Source organism: Leptonychotes weddellii, chromosome 6, assembly GCF_054177405.1.
Source record: "Leptonychotes weddellii isolate Sample4059 chromosome 6, ASM5417740v2, whole genome shotgun sequence".
Classification (NCBI taxonomy): Eukaryota; Metazoa; Chordata; class Mammalia; order Carnivora; family Phocidae; genus Leptonychotes; species Leptonychotes weddellii.
Genome location: NC_138374.1, coordinates 138,413,044 through 138,427,602, shown reverse-complemented (window position 1 = coordinate 138,427,602; position 14,559 = coordinate 138,413,044). Strand labels below are relative to the sequence as shown.

The following is a 14,559-nucleotide window of genomic DNA, read 5'->3' as shown; positions in this document are numbered from 1 at the left end:
TTAAGATGCGATTAGGAATGTGAGATACAAGATCATGTTCCCTCCACGTATTATGACTCATTCATCAAACTCCCCCGACAGCTAGCTCTACTGTCTGGCACATAGTAGATGTTCAACCAATACTTACATTAATGAATGAAACAATAACTAATAAGAATGCCTCTTCTTTACCGAGTTCTTGTGCAGTCTCAATTCTCAAGACAGGTTGTTCTTTTCCTGTTTTAATGACAAAGAAGTGAGGCCCAGAGAGGTTAAGCAAACTGCCTGAGGTCACACAGCCAGCCTGAGCTCTTAGCCACAATTCCACGTGCCATCTCAGCAGTGCAAGGCAGGACACGCTCGAGGCCGAGGTGCAGCACACACAGGGACCGCCTGGGGCTTTCAGAAGGCCGAGCGGTGAAGAGGGGCTGCCAAGTGACAGAAGCATTCATGAAGACGGGACAGAGGAGCTGGTAGAGGTGGAAGACAGCATCTTCCCAGATATAGGAAAGGTTGGACAGAGTGAGAGCTTAAGGGACAGCACCCATAGTTAAGCCCTCCACACAGGCTTCCGGACCGATCCTTCAGCAAATATGAGCTCTCCCATCTGCCAAGCCCTGGATTGTGCACTCAGGAGGGGAGGAACATGAAGAACTTCCCTTGCGGATCTACAGGCAATTGTCAGACAAATATGTACACGATCTAGGGGACAAAGTGTTGAGAGCCGGAAGTGCTGTGGGAGCAATGTGGGGGAAGAACAGTTGTTTCCAACTGGGAAGAACAGAGCAGGCTCCTGGATGAGGTGGCATTTGAACTGAGACAAGGGGTCGGTAGGACTGCACCCTGTCATGGGTGAAGGGAACTCGGGTCAGAGCACCAAAGACAAAGGCCTGGGGTGCACGTGGCAGGTGGGCCTCCTGTGACCCCAGGGGAGGAGCTGGAAGGGGACAGGAGGGGAGGCTGATGGGGCAGGGCAGGTGTTTCTAGGGAGCTTTGTGTGCTGTGCTAAGCAGCTCAGCTTTCTGCCCCGGGCAAGGGAGGTTTGTAGCCAGGGAGGGACAGGTCTTGCCCAACGAGAAGTTACATAAAAATACTTGTCTTCTAGGTTGTAAGTTCCTAAAGGCATGGCTCTGGAGACACATTCACCCTGAGGATCTCTCACTCAGACTGCAAGAGGGAGGTGTGAGCGGAATCACCCTTAACCAAGAACCAGGATGTCACCACGCAGGCCCCTTTCGGGCATCAGTTCCTTCATCTGCAATACAAGTGGGTGGAGCACTTCCAACGACCCACCTAACCCCAAGTCACACCCTATGAGTCCAAGAACCCCGTGCCAACACCTCAACCTCCAAGGACTGCTTATCACAGAGCCAGGCACACATAGGAAGGCTCAGCCAGCCTTGCTGGGCTGCACGCATGGGGGAGGCAGAGCCAGCAGCCACGGACTGACCCACCCTCAATGGGAGCAGGAGGAGAGTGAGGGCTGGCAGGGGAGAGGCAGCTGGCTTGCTCAGGTTGGGGTGGAAAGGAAGTGAGCTACCCAGCCCGCTTCCTCCCAAACCAGCTCCAGGCCCAGGGCTGGGCATTTCACAAAAAGGCCAAAGGAGCTTTGTGAACATTTCCTGTCCCGCCCCAGCCCCTTTCCTGGCACTGACAGTCCAGCTCAGGGTTACCACACTGCTCACCTGTGAAGCAATCTTCCCACGAGAGCTGAGTATCTGGCCGGGAGCTGCCTATAAATGTTGGACACACACGGCGCTGTCAAATCCCTCTGTGTGGCTCCTTGACTTGGGTAAGTGAGCTCTCAGCTTCCCCCCCACACCCCGACTCCTTCTTCACCTCCTTGCCACGACAGGCCTCCTCCAAGGCCTCCTCCGGGAAGCCCTCCTCGACTGACCCACCCACTTGAAAATTCCCTCACACTTTCTTGGATCATATTCTGCTGGAGCCTCTTGTCCTCAAATGCCCTGCTCCTCTTTTCCTTCTGTGTTTCCCCTGTTGTTCCTACGTGCAGCTTGTGGGAGGTGTCAGGGGAGCTCAGCAGCCTTTTCTTTTCAACACCCGAACCCTCGCTTGTCCACTCCTCAGAGTGCAGGAAGATGGCGGACGAGATGTCACAGCTGGAATGCAGCATCGAGACCATCATCAACATCTTCCACCAGTACTCTGTGCGGCTGGGGCACCCAGACACACTCAACCAGAGAGAACTGAAACAGCTCGTGAAAAAGGAGCTGCCAAACTTCCTCAAGGTAGGCAGAGGCTCCTGGCAGGCCTGGCGCAGCCAGGGGCAGTCCGAGCTGAGGCTGGGGCATGGGGGTGCACTCTGCAGTGGCCAAGGAGGAAATTCCAGCTCCTTCAGCCCAGCCTCCAGAGGCACCAGGCGCCCTGTCACTGGAGTTCCTCCAAGTTAGAGAGCAGACTGACCGGCGATGTATGCTGTGTGCGGGACCCTGTCCTGGGCAGGAGTGCGTGGTGACAAACAGGGACCCACTGTTGGGACACACAGCAAAGATGTTGGCCAACAGAGCACAGATAAATCCAATGCCAGTTAGTGCCCCGAAGGACGTAAGAGAGAGCGCTGCGGGAGATTTGGGCTGGATGGGGAGAGCTGTCCACTAGTTGGGTGGACAAGGAGGTGACTTTTTGAGCTGACACCTGAATGGAGGAGGGAAGCAACTGAGGATGACCCTTGGCAGAAGCGGAGAGGACACTAAACCTCAGCTACGTCTCAGAGGGCAAAAGCTGAGGGGCTACCTAACCCTAAGGGTCCAGAGTAGGAAATACATACACCACGTGTAGAAAAGCACCCTGTCGAGCAGCGGTGTGCACAAAACACTCAGTAACATAATTAGCTTATTTCCCTGATCTGCAAATGACTAGGCAGTTCTGGTGGGGGGGGGGAAGGAGGATTGGTTCCAACTGCTCTTTCGGTTTTCTTTACAAGTTTGGGGACTTTGAGGAAACAGAGGCCTGGACTAAGAAGAGTGAGGTGCCTGAGTCCCAGTCTCAGTTCCATTCCTGGGGCAGGGCACAGCCCTCTCCAAAGCCCCACACAGCTCAGTAGGCGACACAGGGGGGATGCTGACAGCTCTCCACTGGTGCAGACACTGGGAAGCAGGATGCTGGGTCAGGACAGACTGGAGAGGGTACAGCCAAGAGCTAGTGGGGAGAGGTTCTCCTGGGTGTGACTCCTACACCTGCCCCGCCACCCACCTCCCTTGTCCAGGACGGGAAGCTGAGACCCTGCCGAGCAGACGCTCCAGAGTGAGTGCTCTGCCCAGGGACAAGAGGAAAAGTACAGAAGAGAAGGCTGTGTGGAGGCGCTGCAGGAGTGGGAAGGGCCTGGGGGCTGAGCTGGGCACCCACAGTGCCTGCGGAGGAGACTCAGCCGAGCCTCCCCAGCCAGTGGGTGGGACCAACTGCAGCCTGGACCCTCCACCTCCTGTCCTCCCCCCAGCATACTTCATCACACCCTTTGGGGTCAATGGAGAACATACCTTGCTCTCTAGCCCCACACAAGACACAAACCATCTTGTTCTCCTCAGATGAGTCCCCCCTCTGTAGGTTGAAATGACTGTCACTAATGAGTAACCTAGAGAGGGAAGGGAGAGGTGGGTAAAGGGGAGGGAGCAGGACAGACAGGTGGAAGGATTGGAACAAGGCCGGGCTCATGTCCACTCTCCAGCTCCCAAGCCTTGTCAATCTGCACAAACTAGTTCCCCTTTTCTAAGACAATTTCCTCAAGGAAGATACCCAAGTCTACCTGTTAAGCTTGTCATAAACACCAAATGAGGTAACATTTCTGTACATACTAATTATGTGACCTCAAGCAAGTCACTTGATCTCAGTTCCTCCCTTGTAAAATGGAGAGAATCGTAGTGCTCAGGTTATATGCAGAATAAATCAGCAAGTGTCTAGCACATGTTCAGCATCTGCTAGACTGTGGCCATCAGTCAATGGTCATTTTTAATTTTTTACCTGAGGTCTAGGTGCCTTTGCCTGGGCTCATTGGCTGAACTCCCTGTCCCCAGCGCTGGCCACACCCCGCCCTAACTGCCCTGTTGCCCCCACCCACAGAAACAGAAGAAGAATGACAATGCCATAAACAAGATCATGGAGGACCTGGACACAGATGGAGACAAGCAGCTGAACTTCGAGGAGTTCTCCATCCTAGTGGGTAGGCTGACGGTAGCCTCCCACGAGGAGATGCACAAGAACGCCCCTGAAGGAGAAGGCCACAGCCACGGGCCAGGCTTTGGGGAAGGTGGCCAGGGCCACTGCCCCAGCCACGGTGGTCACAGCCACGGTGGTCACAGCCACGGTGGTCACGGCCACGGCCACAGCCACTAGTCGGGAGGCCAGGACGCCCTGCCCCTGCCCAACCAAGGCCACAGAGAGGCCCAACTGCCTTAGCTGGGGGACTGGGGAACGGGGGGCCAAATAAAGTCTTCCTCCAAGCCAGCACTCTGTGTGCTTCTTCCACGACCCCCTTCCCAACCTGTCCTTCCGGAGGCCTGGGTGGTACATGGCTCTGCCCCTTAACTGCTCAACCCCTTCATCTGGTAATAACAAAGTGAGAAGCCACAGTAATGTGGGTCTGTTCTAAGCCCCTTGGACTCACTTCCCTAACCATTTCCTCACCTCTGACCTCAGGCCCCACTACTCAGGTCCCAGTCACCTCAGTCTAGCTCAGGACTTCCCTGTACTGCCCGTCAAATTGGCCCTCATCACCATAGAAAGCAAAAGGTCCTCTCGACATGCAGGCCACCCCCCACCCAGCCCTCACCCCCACCTTCACCCAGTGCTGTCTACCATCTTCCACAACCATCTGTCGTCTCCTAAGAGACCTCATTCCTCTGGAAGTTACCCAGAGGTGCACCTAGATGGGCTGTGTCTAAGAAAGGATACTGGATTGGGTGTGTTTGCCCATAAATTAAGTTCTGAATCCATGGAGCAAATCGGTGTCTCTTCACAGACCTAGCATCCTCATCATGGATGGGCACTGGGGCAGGTATGGACACAGATGAAAGTAGGGGAGTCTTGGGCGCCTGGGTGGCTCAGTTGGTTAAGTGACTGCCTTCGGCTCAGGTCATGATCCTGGAGTCTCGGGATCGAGTCCCGCATCCTCGGCAGGGAGTCTGCTTCTCCCTCTTACCCTCCTCCCTCTCATACTCTCTGTATCTCATTCTCTCTGTCTCAAATAAATAAATAAAATCTTTACAAAAAAAAAGAAAGTAGGGGAGTCTGACCCATGCCCACCCAGTGCCAGCAGGATGGAGAGAGAGAAGAGCCCTGCCTGCTGGTTGGAAGAATGAGCTCCAATCATGTCCCTGCAGCTCTAAAGCTCAACCCCTACCATGAGAAGATTGGACTTCGGGTCTAGAGATCCCTGCACAAATGAAGAAACTGAGACAGAATGGAGAAGGAACCAGTCCGAGGCCATAAAATGGTGGAGATGCTCAAAGTAGTGCAGAGGGGCGTGTGGGTGGCTCAGTCAGTTAAGTGTCTGCCTTCAGCTCAGGTCATGATCCCGGGGTCCTGGGATCGATCCCCGAGTCAGGATCCCTGCTCAGTGGGGAGCCCACTTCTCCTTCTGCCTCTGCCCCTCCACCTGTTCATGCTTGCTCGCTCTCTCTCTCAGAAAGAAAGAGCTCAAGTGGGTGGGGTGACAGGCAGAAGGAAAAGGAGAAGCAGTCCCAGGACCCTGGGATCATGACCTGAGCCAAAGGCAGACCCTTAACCGACTGAGCCACCCAAGCACCACAATAAATGAAATCTTAAAAAAAAAAATAGTGCAGAGACAAAAGGACCTCAAATCCCATCTTCTCCATGGCTGGCTGTCTGGGCTCCTTCCCCACTGCTGAGCAGGAAGAAGGAGAAGGTCAGGTTTCCACTGTCCCACACCGGCTGGCTGTAGCTGGGTCCCAGGCTGTCTGCAGGTGGACTGTGCAGGCCTCTACTCTAAGGGTCCAGGGATCTCTGCTGTGGGTACAGGGATTTGACGGCTCCCACTTGAGGGCGTAAGGGTGAGGGTGTTTCCAGGAACTGCTCCAGGCTGTGTGAGCTTGGGAAGCAGAGTTTAGAAGCCCCCAGTCCCTTCCCTGCCTGACTTTGGGAGCTGACAGCTGGGGACACTCGCCTTCTGATAGACCTTCTCCCCGACCTTCATGACCAGGGAGGAGCCATGTTATGGATGCAGCTTCGTAGGAGAAAGAGAACCAGTCTGGGAGTTGGGAGGCCTGGGGATGCCCCAGGGTAGGGCATGCATCCCCACCCCCCTGCCCACCCTCCCTTTTCACAATGTGCCGTAAATGCGTTTGTGACTCTGCCTCCCCATTAGACTGTGAACTCCATGGCGGCCAAGTCTGCAGCATCTGCTTACCCCTGCTTTATCCCCAGCACGCAGAGAGGAGGCTGATACACGCAGCTTCTCAACAGATACTGACTGTACACATGTTCTAACGTTTCCCACATACTCCCCTCTCATGGATGGTGTGCAGAAAAGAGGGATTAGAACTGGTAGATGGAAAGCTTCCAGATATCATGAGTCTCAAACTGGAAGGTAGGGGGCAACAATGTGATGGGAACCTGAAGACCCACACACCCACACCCCACGTTTTATTCAGTCATACCAGCCTTTATCTGTTGCACACTAGAAGCTTTCCTTTGAAAAAAGGGATTTGTCTTGAAAATAGTTTGAAAATTGTTGATTAAACCCAACCTGCCCCACCCCCATGCTTGATTGACACTCTCCAACGTCCCCAGCCGGTGGTGGCCTAGCCTGAACTCCTGGAAAGAGAGTTTCCTAATGTGGCACTGACATTTGGAAGGTTCTTCATCGCACCAAGCCAGATTTTGTCTCCTCGTGCCTGCCGGGTATTAATCCTAGTTTCCCTCCCACATCTTTGGGGACACAGAGTAAATCTAACCCCTTCCAACCATGCAGCCATCCATCCACTTCATCAAAGCATTTTCCCTAAATGACATCCAGGCTTTCTCCAGCCTCCTCACCTTTGCACCAGGAATGTTCTCACCACCCTGGGGGTCTCCAGCAAGTCTCTTAGGACCTGTAAAGGCCTCTGTCACTGTCATCCTGAAGATGTCCCTGACCACCATCTTCTGCAAATATGTAGGTGCTTACCCCTCCAGGCCATGGAACTCTCTGATACTTCAACCATTGCATTTCTAATACAGACTTGGAAGCCCTTATCAAGTGTGATGATGGCCCTGAAGGCAGAAATTACGACTCATTTGCCTCAAATCCCCAGGTGCCAGAATGAAGCACTACAGCTGAGCAAGTGAAAATAGGGTGGTCCTAGGGTCCTGGGGAGCCGGAGGGGTTGCTGAAGAGGGCAGAGCAGCTGAGGGACAAGATGGCAAGGGACAGAGCTTCATAGATGCCAAGAGTTCTCCCTTTTGCCTTCTCTCTGCTAGCTCAGTCTGGGAGTAGGACGTAGTTCCAGACTCCAGGGGAAGGTCTGACAGTAAGCCACTTTTACAGAGCCCTGTGGGATTTTAGGAGAGCTGGTGAAGGTGATTTAGCCTCTTCCATCACATTAGCCCCTTCCATTCGAAAAAAAAAATTGGTTCTGTAAATAATCCTAAAAGTTGTATGGAACCACAAAATACCCTGAATACCCAAAATCATCTTGAAAAAGAAGAACAAAGCTGCAGGTATCACAATCCCAGATTGCAAACTATACTACGAAGCTGTAGTAATCCAAACAGTATGATACTGGCACAAAAATAGACACATAGATCAATGGAACAGACTAGAGATTCCCAAAATAAACCCATGATTATATGGTCAATTAATCTTCAGCAAAGGAGGCAAGAATATACAATGGGGAAAGGACAACCTCTTCAATAGATGGTGCTGGGAAAACTGGACAGCTGTATGCAGAGGAATGAAACTGGACCACTGTACACAGAAATAAACACAAAATGGATTAAAGACCTAAATGTGAAACTCAAAACCATAAAATTTCCTAAAACATAGGCAGTAAACTCTTGGACATCAGCCTTAGCAATATTTTTCTGGATATATCTCCCCAGGTAAAGAAAACAAAAGCAAAGATAAACTATTGGGACAACATCAAACTAAGAAGGTTTTGCAGTGAAGGAAACAGTCAACAAAACAAAGGCAGCCTACTGAATGGTAGAAGATATTTGCAAATGGCATATCTGATGCGGATTAATATCCAAAATATATTAAATAACTTATACAACTCAACACCCAAAAAAACAAGTAAATTTTTAAATAGGCCAAGAACCTGAATAGACATTTTTCCAAAGAAGACATCCAGATGGCCACCAGACACATGAAAACATGCTCAGCATCACTCGGCATCAGGGAAATGCAAATCAAAACCACAGTGAGAGATCACCTCACCCCTGTCAGAATGACTAAATTAAAAAAGAGAAGAAACAATAAGTGTTGGTGAGGATGTGGAGAAAAAGGAACCCTCGTGCACTGTTGGTAGGAATGTAAATTGGTACAGCCACTGTGGAAAACAGTGTGGAGGTTCCTCACAAATTAAAAATAGAATCATCGTGATTCTATTTCTAGGTATTTACCTGAAGAATACAAAAACACTTATTCGAAAAGATGTACACACCCCATGTTTATTGCCACATTATTTACAATAGACACGGTATAGAAACAACCTAAGTGTCCATCCATAGATGAACAGATGAGGAAGATGTGGTGTGTATACACGATGGAATACCACTCAGCCACAAAACAGAGTGAAATCTTCCCGTGTGTAACAACAAGGATGGACCTAGAGGGTGTTATGCTAGGTGAAATAAGTCAGACAGAGAAAGACAAATGGCGTATGATTTCACATACACGTAGAATCTGGCCAGACGCGTCACAATGCTCTGAATGTGCTGGGGGTGGGGGGGTTGCTGATAAAGAAGGGCTCGCTTTGTCATGAAGAAGCCCAGGCCTGCAGGGCAAACAACGCAGCTCCTCAAATGTTTTTAATATGGAAAATGAAAGGCTGGAGAGGGTAAAGTTTGGTGGGACTTTCAGGGAGGAACGTGACCCTTGAGCAGAGACTGGAAGGGCAAATATTAGACCGTGTCATGACCGCAGGCATCCTTGGATAAACATGCAGGAGCTCAGAATGAGGCCTGGAAGTGGGCAGGTGTGGGGTCTGATCAGGAACAAGGAGCCTGGGGGTGGGAGAGGCAGAGGTGAGCAGGCCAGCGTCTAGGCCTGGAGCTTGGACTCTCCGCAGGAGAACGGAGGGCAGGAACAGTGGGGGTTTTAAGAGGGGATGTGAATTAGTCTCTCTATCTGTGGTTTATGGGATGGATTTGGGGTGAGAATGAGTCGGCAGGCCCGGGCCAGTGAGGAGGCTGCCGGATAGTCTGGTGGGAGCTAAGAGAGCCCAAGATGGCACTTCTCAGAGAAGACAAGTCCAGCCAGGATCTCCACATATGCAGGGCCCATCTCAGCCAGCCCAGCCTGCCTCCCACACCCTACAAGATAAAGAGGATGATTCTGCACTGTTTCCCAAGACCTCGACAAGAAGAAAGGACTCAGCTTTCACCAGCCTGGTGAGGCAATTTTACATAACCCTGACACAAACCCTGCTCTGAGGAAAACTCCAGAATCCAACCTCCACGCCCACCCATGCCCTCTCCAAAGTTGCTGTAGAAAGCCCTGTGTCATGCATTTTGACATTCCAATTACAAAAGTGACAGCAGAGCTGAAACAGATGGTTGCTCAAGTCCTGTTGCCTCTTGGGGCTTGGGCCTGGGACAGTCCCTCTACCCCAGGACCCCAGTAGGCTCCATGGCCTGATTGGGCCCCAAACCCTGTCTCAGAGATCCCCTCACACACACAAGACACAGGGAACATGAGCACCTGGGAGGACCAGCTGGCCTCTTCCTGTGAGCACCCCCATGTTTTCCCATTTTTGCCCATGTACCCAGAATTGTCATGTGCAGATCAGAGAGACAAGGGACTGTTACCAAGGCCTAAGGGAGCAGCATGGGGCCCAGTTCCAATCCGCCCCTCCTCTCCTTCTCCCACCTCCCCCCACCCCTACTCCAGGCTGCACACTCCTCCCTCCATCAGTCTACATTCTCTCTCTGAGTCTTCTCCTCTCATGCTGCTTTCTGCCCTCCTGGTCTCGGTGGTGAGGTGCAGTGCAGCAAGGAGCTGGGGTGCTTCCAGGAAGGGCAATGTCTTTGAGAAGTAGCTCAGGGTCATATCTAGCCAGGGATGATTCCTCCAAAGCAGAACATGTGCAGCTTTGGAAGCACCTGTTAATAGTGGGGGATGAGGCATCTACTCTGTTTTAGGCACCAGATCACTGAGTGGAAAAAAGAAGCAAGGTGGGGGGGTCATGACAACTGCCTTCAAATATTGCTGAGGTCGGGAGAGAGAGGAGTCCACCCCATCACAAGACCTCCAAAACCCTCTGTGATGGGGCCCCCATCCTCCCCACCACCACCACCACAAGCATCTCATTGCTTTTTTGGACCAACAGCTCATGCCCTCAGTTAGAAATCACTAACTCAATTCCACTAAACCAACAGGCAGGGCCTCCCTGGGGAAGCAGTGATGGAAATGAGGCCAGATAGCAAGCCTTGGAAAACTTCTGGTGGGTTTTAATCAGGTAAGTGACAGAGTATGATTTGTGTTTGGAGGCCATCAGGCTGCTGTGTGGAGGAGGGTCGGGGTCCAGAGTAGAAGCGTGGGGAGCAGCTAGGAGGCTGTGGCACCGAGCCCAGTCTTCATATCGAAAACAGAATTAGGTCCCTGCCCTCCAGGAGCCCTCAGCCTAGTGGGGGCAACAAACACCCAAATAGATATTTTCAATACCATGGCGTGGGCCAAAGAAAAGCTGAGGTGGGCAATAACCACAGGTGTCCTGGGGGCACAGGGGAGGCAGCTTCTGCCTGCTTTCTTGGCATGGGTGGAGGCAGAGAGAAGACCAAGGTAAGTACCTGCAGAGTAATGCCAAGGTGAGTTTTGAAAGGGCAAGAGTTGAGCTAATGTGTGCCCACCACTGTGTTAGCTAGTCAGAGAAATCAGAGAAGCATAGTCTAGTTTGCTTTCTTTTGACCTAGATAACTTTTTATATTGACCAAGTTAAAATGTTGAGTCCTAGTCATTTTTGCACTAGGCTCCTGGTAGCCATCCCACTGAATTACATCCTCTCCTGATTTCCAAAGTCCCAATATGCACATTGGCTTGGCTTGGCTTGCAGTGTGCCAACAGCTGGCCTGAGATGTCTTTCTGAAGGGCAAGGTGTTACACCCATGACAGTGGTTTTGGTATGCCTTATCGAATAATAACACCTTTGCCCAGAGCACTCTGTCAGACTAATCCTGATGGTCAGGCAAGCCCCAGAGTTCCATGAATCTACTGTGGATGGGAGGGTGAAAACATGTGAGGGATGTGAGGGGGTGAGCTCCCCGGCAGATGCAACAATTGGGTTGGGCCTTGGTGGGCAAGCAAGAGATCTGGATCTCAGTGATCTGGTGCCTAAAACAGAGTAGATGCCTTAAAGGGACAAGAGGCCACTTCAGACAAAGAGGACAATAGCACAGCAGGTGCAGAATCCAAAAAGTCTGAAAGTTCACAAGGAAATCGGAGAACGTTCCGGAATGGCTAGAGACCAGAACTCAGAGTGGTGTGCAGGAGATTGATGGCAAGATGCTGCAGAGAACAGGTCCAGTCTCTCGGTCCTGTGGTTCTGACCGTCCTTTATGTCCAACCGCTTGATCCCTCCTCACTGTTCTCCTTGCTTGCACTCTGAGGTCTGCCCTCTACAATTTCTTCTCCACAAAGGCAGCCAGAGTGATCCTTTTGAAACATAAATGAAATCATCTCGCTCCCTTGCTCGAATCCACCCAGTGGGTCTTTAGCACACTTAAAATCCAAAGTCTGCCCCAAGGTCTGTGAACCCCTGCTCCCTGCTTCCCAGAGGTGCACACCACCTGCCCCTCCCTACCTCGGTTCCTGCACGTTGCCTTTTGTGCTGTTTTTTTTGAGCAGGTCACGTGTGTGCCCACCTCAGGGCCTTGGCCTCTCTCTGCCCAGAACTCTTGGCCCAGATATCTGCAAGCTGTTCTCCTTCCTCTCTTGGATTTCTGCTCAAATGCATTCTTCCAGCATCATACTAAGCCCGTGTGCCTCTCCTTTCCCTTCCACCCCAACGTTACTTCCCTCTTTAGCTTTCTTCATACCACTTATCATTGCCTACCCTTGTATCATAGGATGTGCTCTTATTTGTTTGTCTGTTTGTTTGCTGTCCCTCCCCAGTAGAACACAAGCCCCAGGTGGACAGGGTTTTGTGTTCTTGGTCTCTGGCTATCACAGATGTTCAGTCAATATTAGTTTAATGAATGAATAAAGGAGCCAAACAGTGGACATTTAATAGTAGGTGAACAAATGGACAAACAGATAAGGGGGGGGGTCCCAAGGCTCTACATGAGGTCTGTCAGAATCGCATGGGTGAGGTATGCTCCAGTTTGGGGACCGTGGACATGGAAAGAAAGAAAGTGCACACTATTAAGAACTTTTCGAGAACACATTTATTAACTCTCACTTCCAGTGTGCAGAGCTGGGCTTCAGTGATTACAAGGAGAGGTCTTCTTGGGGACTTTGCTTGAGAAAAGCCCCTCAGAGCTTCCTATTCTTCGTGGATATCCTTATGGGCAGTCACTAGCACATCGACTATGAGAGATACAAATTCCCCAAAGTCGACCTGTCCATCTTTATCAGCATCCAGTTTTTGGAATATTTTGTCAATGGTAGCTTGATCTTTGGTGTTCTAGAAGGGGACATCAGAGACAGTGAGCTCAGATGCTTCCTCCCCTTTCTCCAGCCCTCTCATCCGTCAGAGCTCAGCTCAGGGAGGCCCAGGGACATTGGCTCATTCACCAAAACCGTGTTGGAGAATCCAACGTGACAAAACAGAAGACAGAGGGAAGCAGCTGTCGTGAGCTACCCTAGAGCTACACAAGTCTCGACCTGGAAGGTCTCTGTAGCTCACTGATCCCCACAGGTGAGGGAGTAATCCCAGAGAGAGAGGTGAACAGAGCCTGAGGTGCCAGAGTGAGGTATGGAGAGAGGGAGGCAGACCCCCCGTCCAACAGCTCAAGAGAGCATCCTTGGGCCAACCCCAGCCCAGCCCTTCAGTGGGCGAGTTTGGATGCTAGGGGCATCACCTACCTTGAGGGTGTTTGGAAGTTCCCTTATAATCAGCTGCTTCATCTCACCCCTGGAAAGTTTGTCATAATGCCCCACTCGGACTGAGTACTGGTGGAAGACATTGATGATCCCCTCCAGATGGTCCTCCAGCTTAGTCATCTTCTCAACCTTCAGGAGACACGGGAGGTCTGGAGCAGTTCCTCTCCCACCCGCCCCCATTCCCCTCTCTCCTCACAAGGGATGACTTCCTCCACATCTGCTTTGCATTCTCTCTGTTCTGATCTGTGGTGAATGTGTCATTTGTAGATAGGCTGTGGGGGGGGGGGGCATGTAATGCTGTGTAAAGCCTAAAAGAATCAGCCCCCATTGCCAGAGTGTTCCATGTCCCCCCATCTCCTAGGGAGTATAATTCAGAGGGTGCTGTTCACTCAAGCACACCCAGGAAGGGTTTGGTGGCTTGCCAGGCTGTTCCCTTTCACCAGGTGATGGCACTTGGCCACAGGTCTCCTACAGACAGTCACCAGCCCCTTCCACCTTCACCACCCCTATATCCTGAGACTGGGTCTACCTAACACTGCAAGGGCTGGTCTCCTGGAGTCCAAAATGCAGTCAGTCCGGAGGTGCTCTGGTAAGCAGAAGGTTGTGGCTTCCAACAGCCTGTAGTCGCTACCCTGTGCACCTCCCATAGCCAAGGACAGGACACTTACCCTTCAGTGTGCAGGAGAGTGGAAATGTAGCAAGAAGCGTGTACTGGTGAGGAGTACTGAGCCAGGGAGGTTTTTATAATGCACTCCAGGCTTCACCTTCAGCCTCAAGTGAAGAAATCTCTGATTCATCGTGAAGCAATTGCTAGACAATGGTTTGTTGCTCAACAGAAACTTCAAACTGTGGCTTTGACTGCAATGTGAGCCCCCCAGATTGCTCCCATGGCACACGCCAGCCCTGATCAGCCTGACACAGATCCCCAATCCCACCACCCCACCCAAGGGGCCCTCAGCTCTGGGGCAGGACCTAGCCTTCAGGTTTACCTCTGTCCCCTGAGCTAAACTGTGGCCTTTTACTAGGAAACCCTAGTAACAGGAACCCTAGAACAGGTTTTGCCATCTGGATGGCACCTACCTAGAAAAGGAAGGACTGGGGAGAGGCGTTTGCTGAGTGTCTATTACAACAAAAACGATAATGATAATAAAAACCATCAAAGTGGACATGTATTCCTGGAACAGAGAAAGGGCACTGAGTTCATAATGATGTATCAAGAAAGGTTCATCAGTTGTAAAAAATGTATCATATTAATATAAGATATTAATCATGGGGAAATTGTATGCAGGTATTTGGGAGCTGTCTACAGTGTCTTCTCAACTTTTCCATAAATCAAAAACTGTTCTAAAAAACTTAAGTCTCTG

At 51.3% G+C, this 14,559-nt stretch overlaps 2 protein-coding genes across 2 annotated transcripts; one reads left to right on the top strand and one right to left on the bottom strand.

Moving 5' to 3' along the window:
• Positions 1 to 1,568: 1,568 nt before the first annotated feature.
• On the top strand, positions 1,569 to 4,440 carry LOC102743981 (protein S100-A9). Its single transcript, XM_006748083.3, has 3 exons — positions 1,569 to 1,771; positions 2,068 to 2,228; positions 4,057 to 4,440. The coding sequence occupies exons 2-3, from the start codon at positions 2,079 to 2,081 to the stop codon at positions 4,327 to 4,329; spliced, it is 423 nt and encodes a 140-aa protein (XP_006748146.1). The 5' UTR covers positions 1,569 to 1,771; positions 2,068 to 2,078; the 3' UTR covers positions 4,330 to 4,440.
• Positions 4,441 to 12,519: 8,079 nt separating this feature from the next.
• LOC102744273 (protein S100-A12) lies at positions 12,520 to 13,994 on the bottom strand. The gene is made up of 3 exons (XM_006748084.3): positions 13,864 to 13,994; positions 13,178 to 13,324; positions 12,520 to 12,776 (listed from the first exon to the last, which is right to left on the bottom strand). The coding sequence occupies exons 2-3, from the start codon at positions 13,313 to 13,315 to the stop codon at positions 12,636 to 12,638; spliced, it is 279 nt and encodes a 92-aa protein (XP_006748147.2). The 5' UTR covers positions 13,316 to 13,324; positions 13,864 to 13,994; the 3' UTR covers positions 12,520 to 12,635.
• Between the last annotated feature and the right edge of the window lie 565 nt (positions 13,995 to 14,559).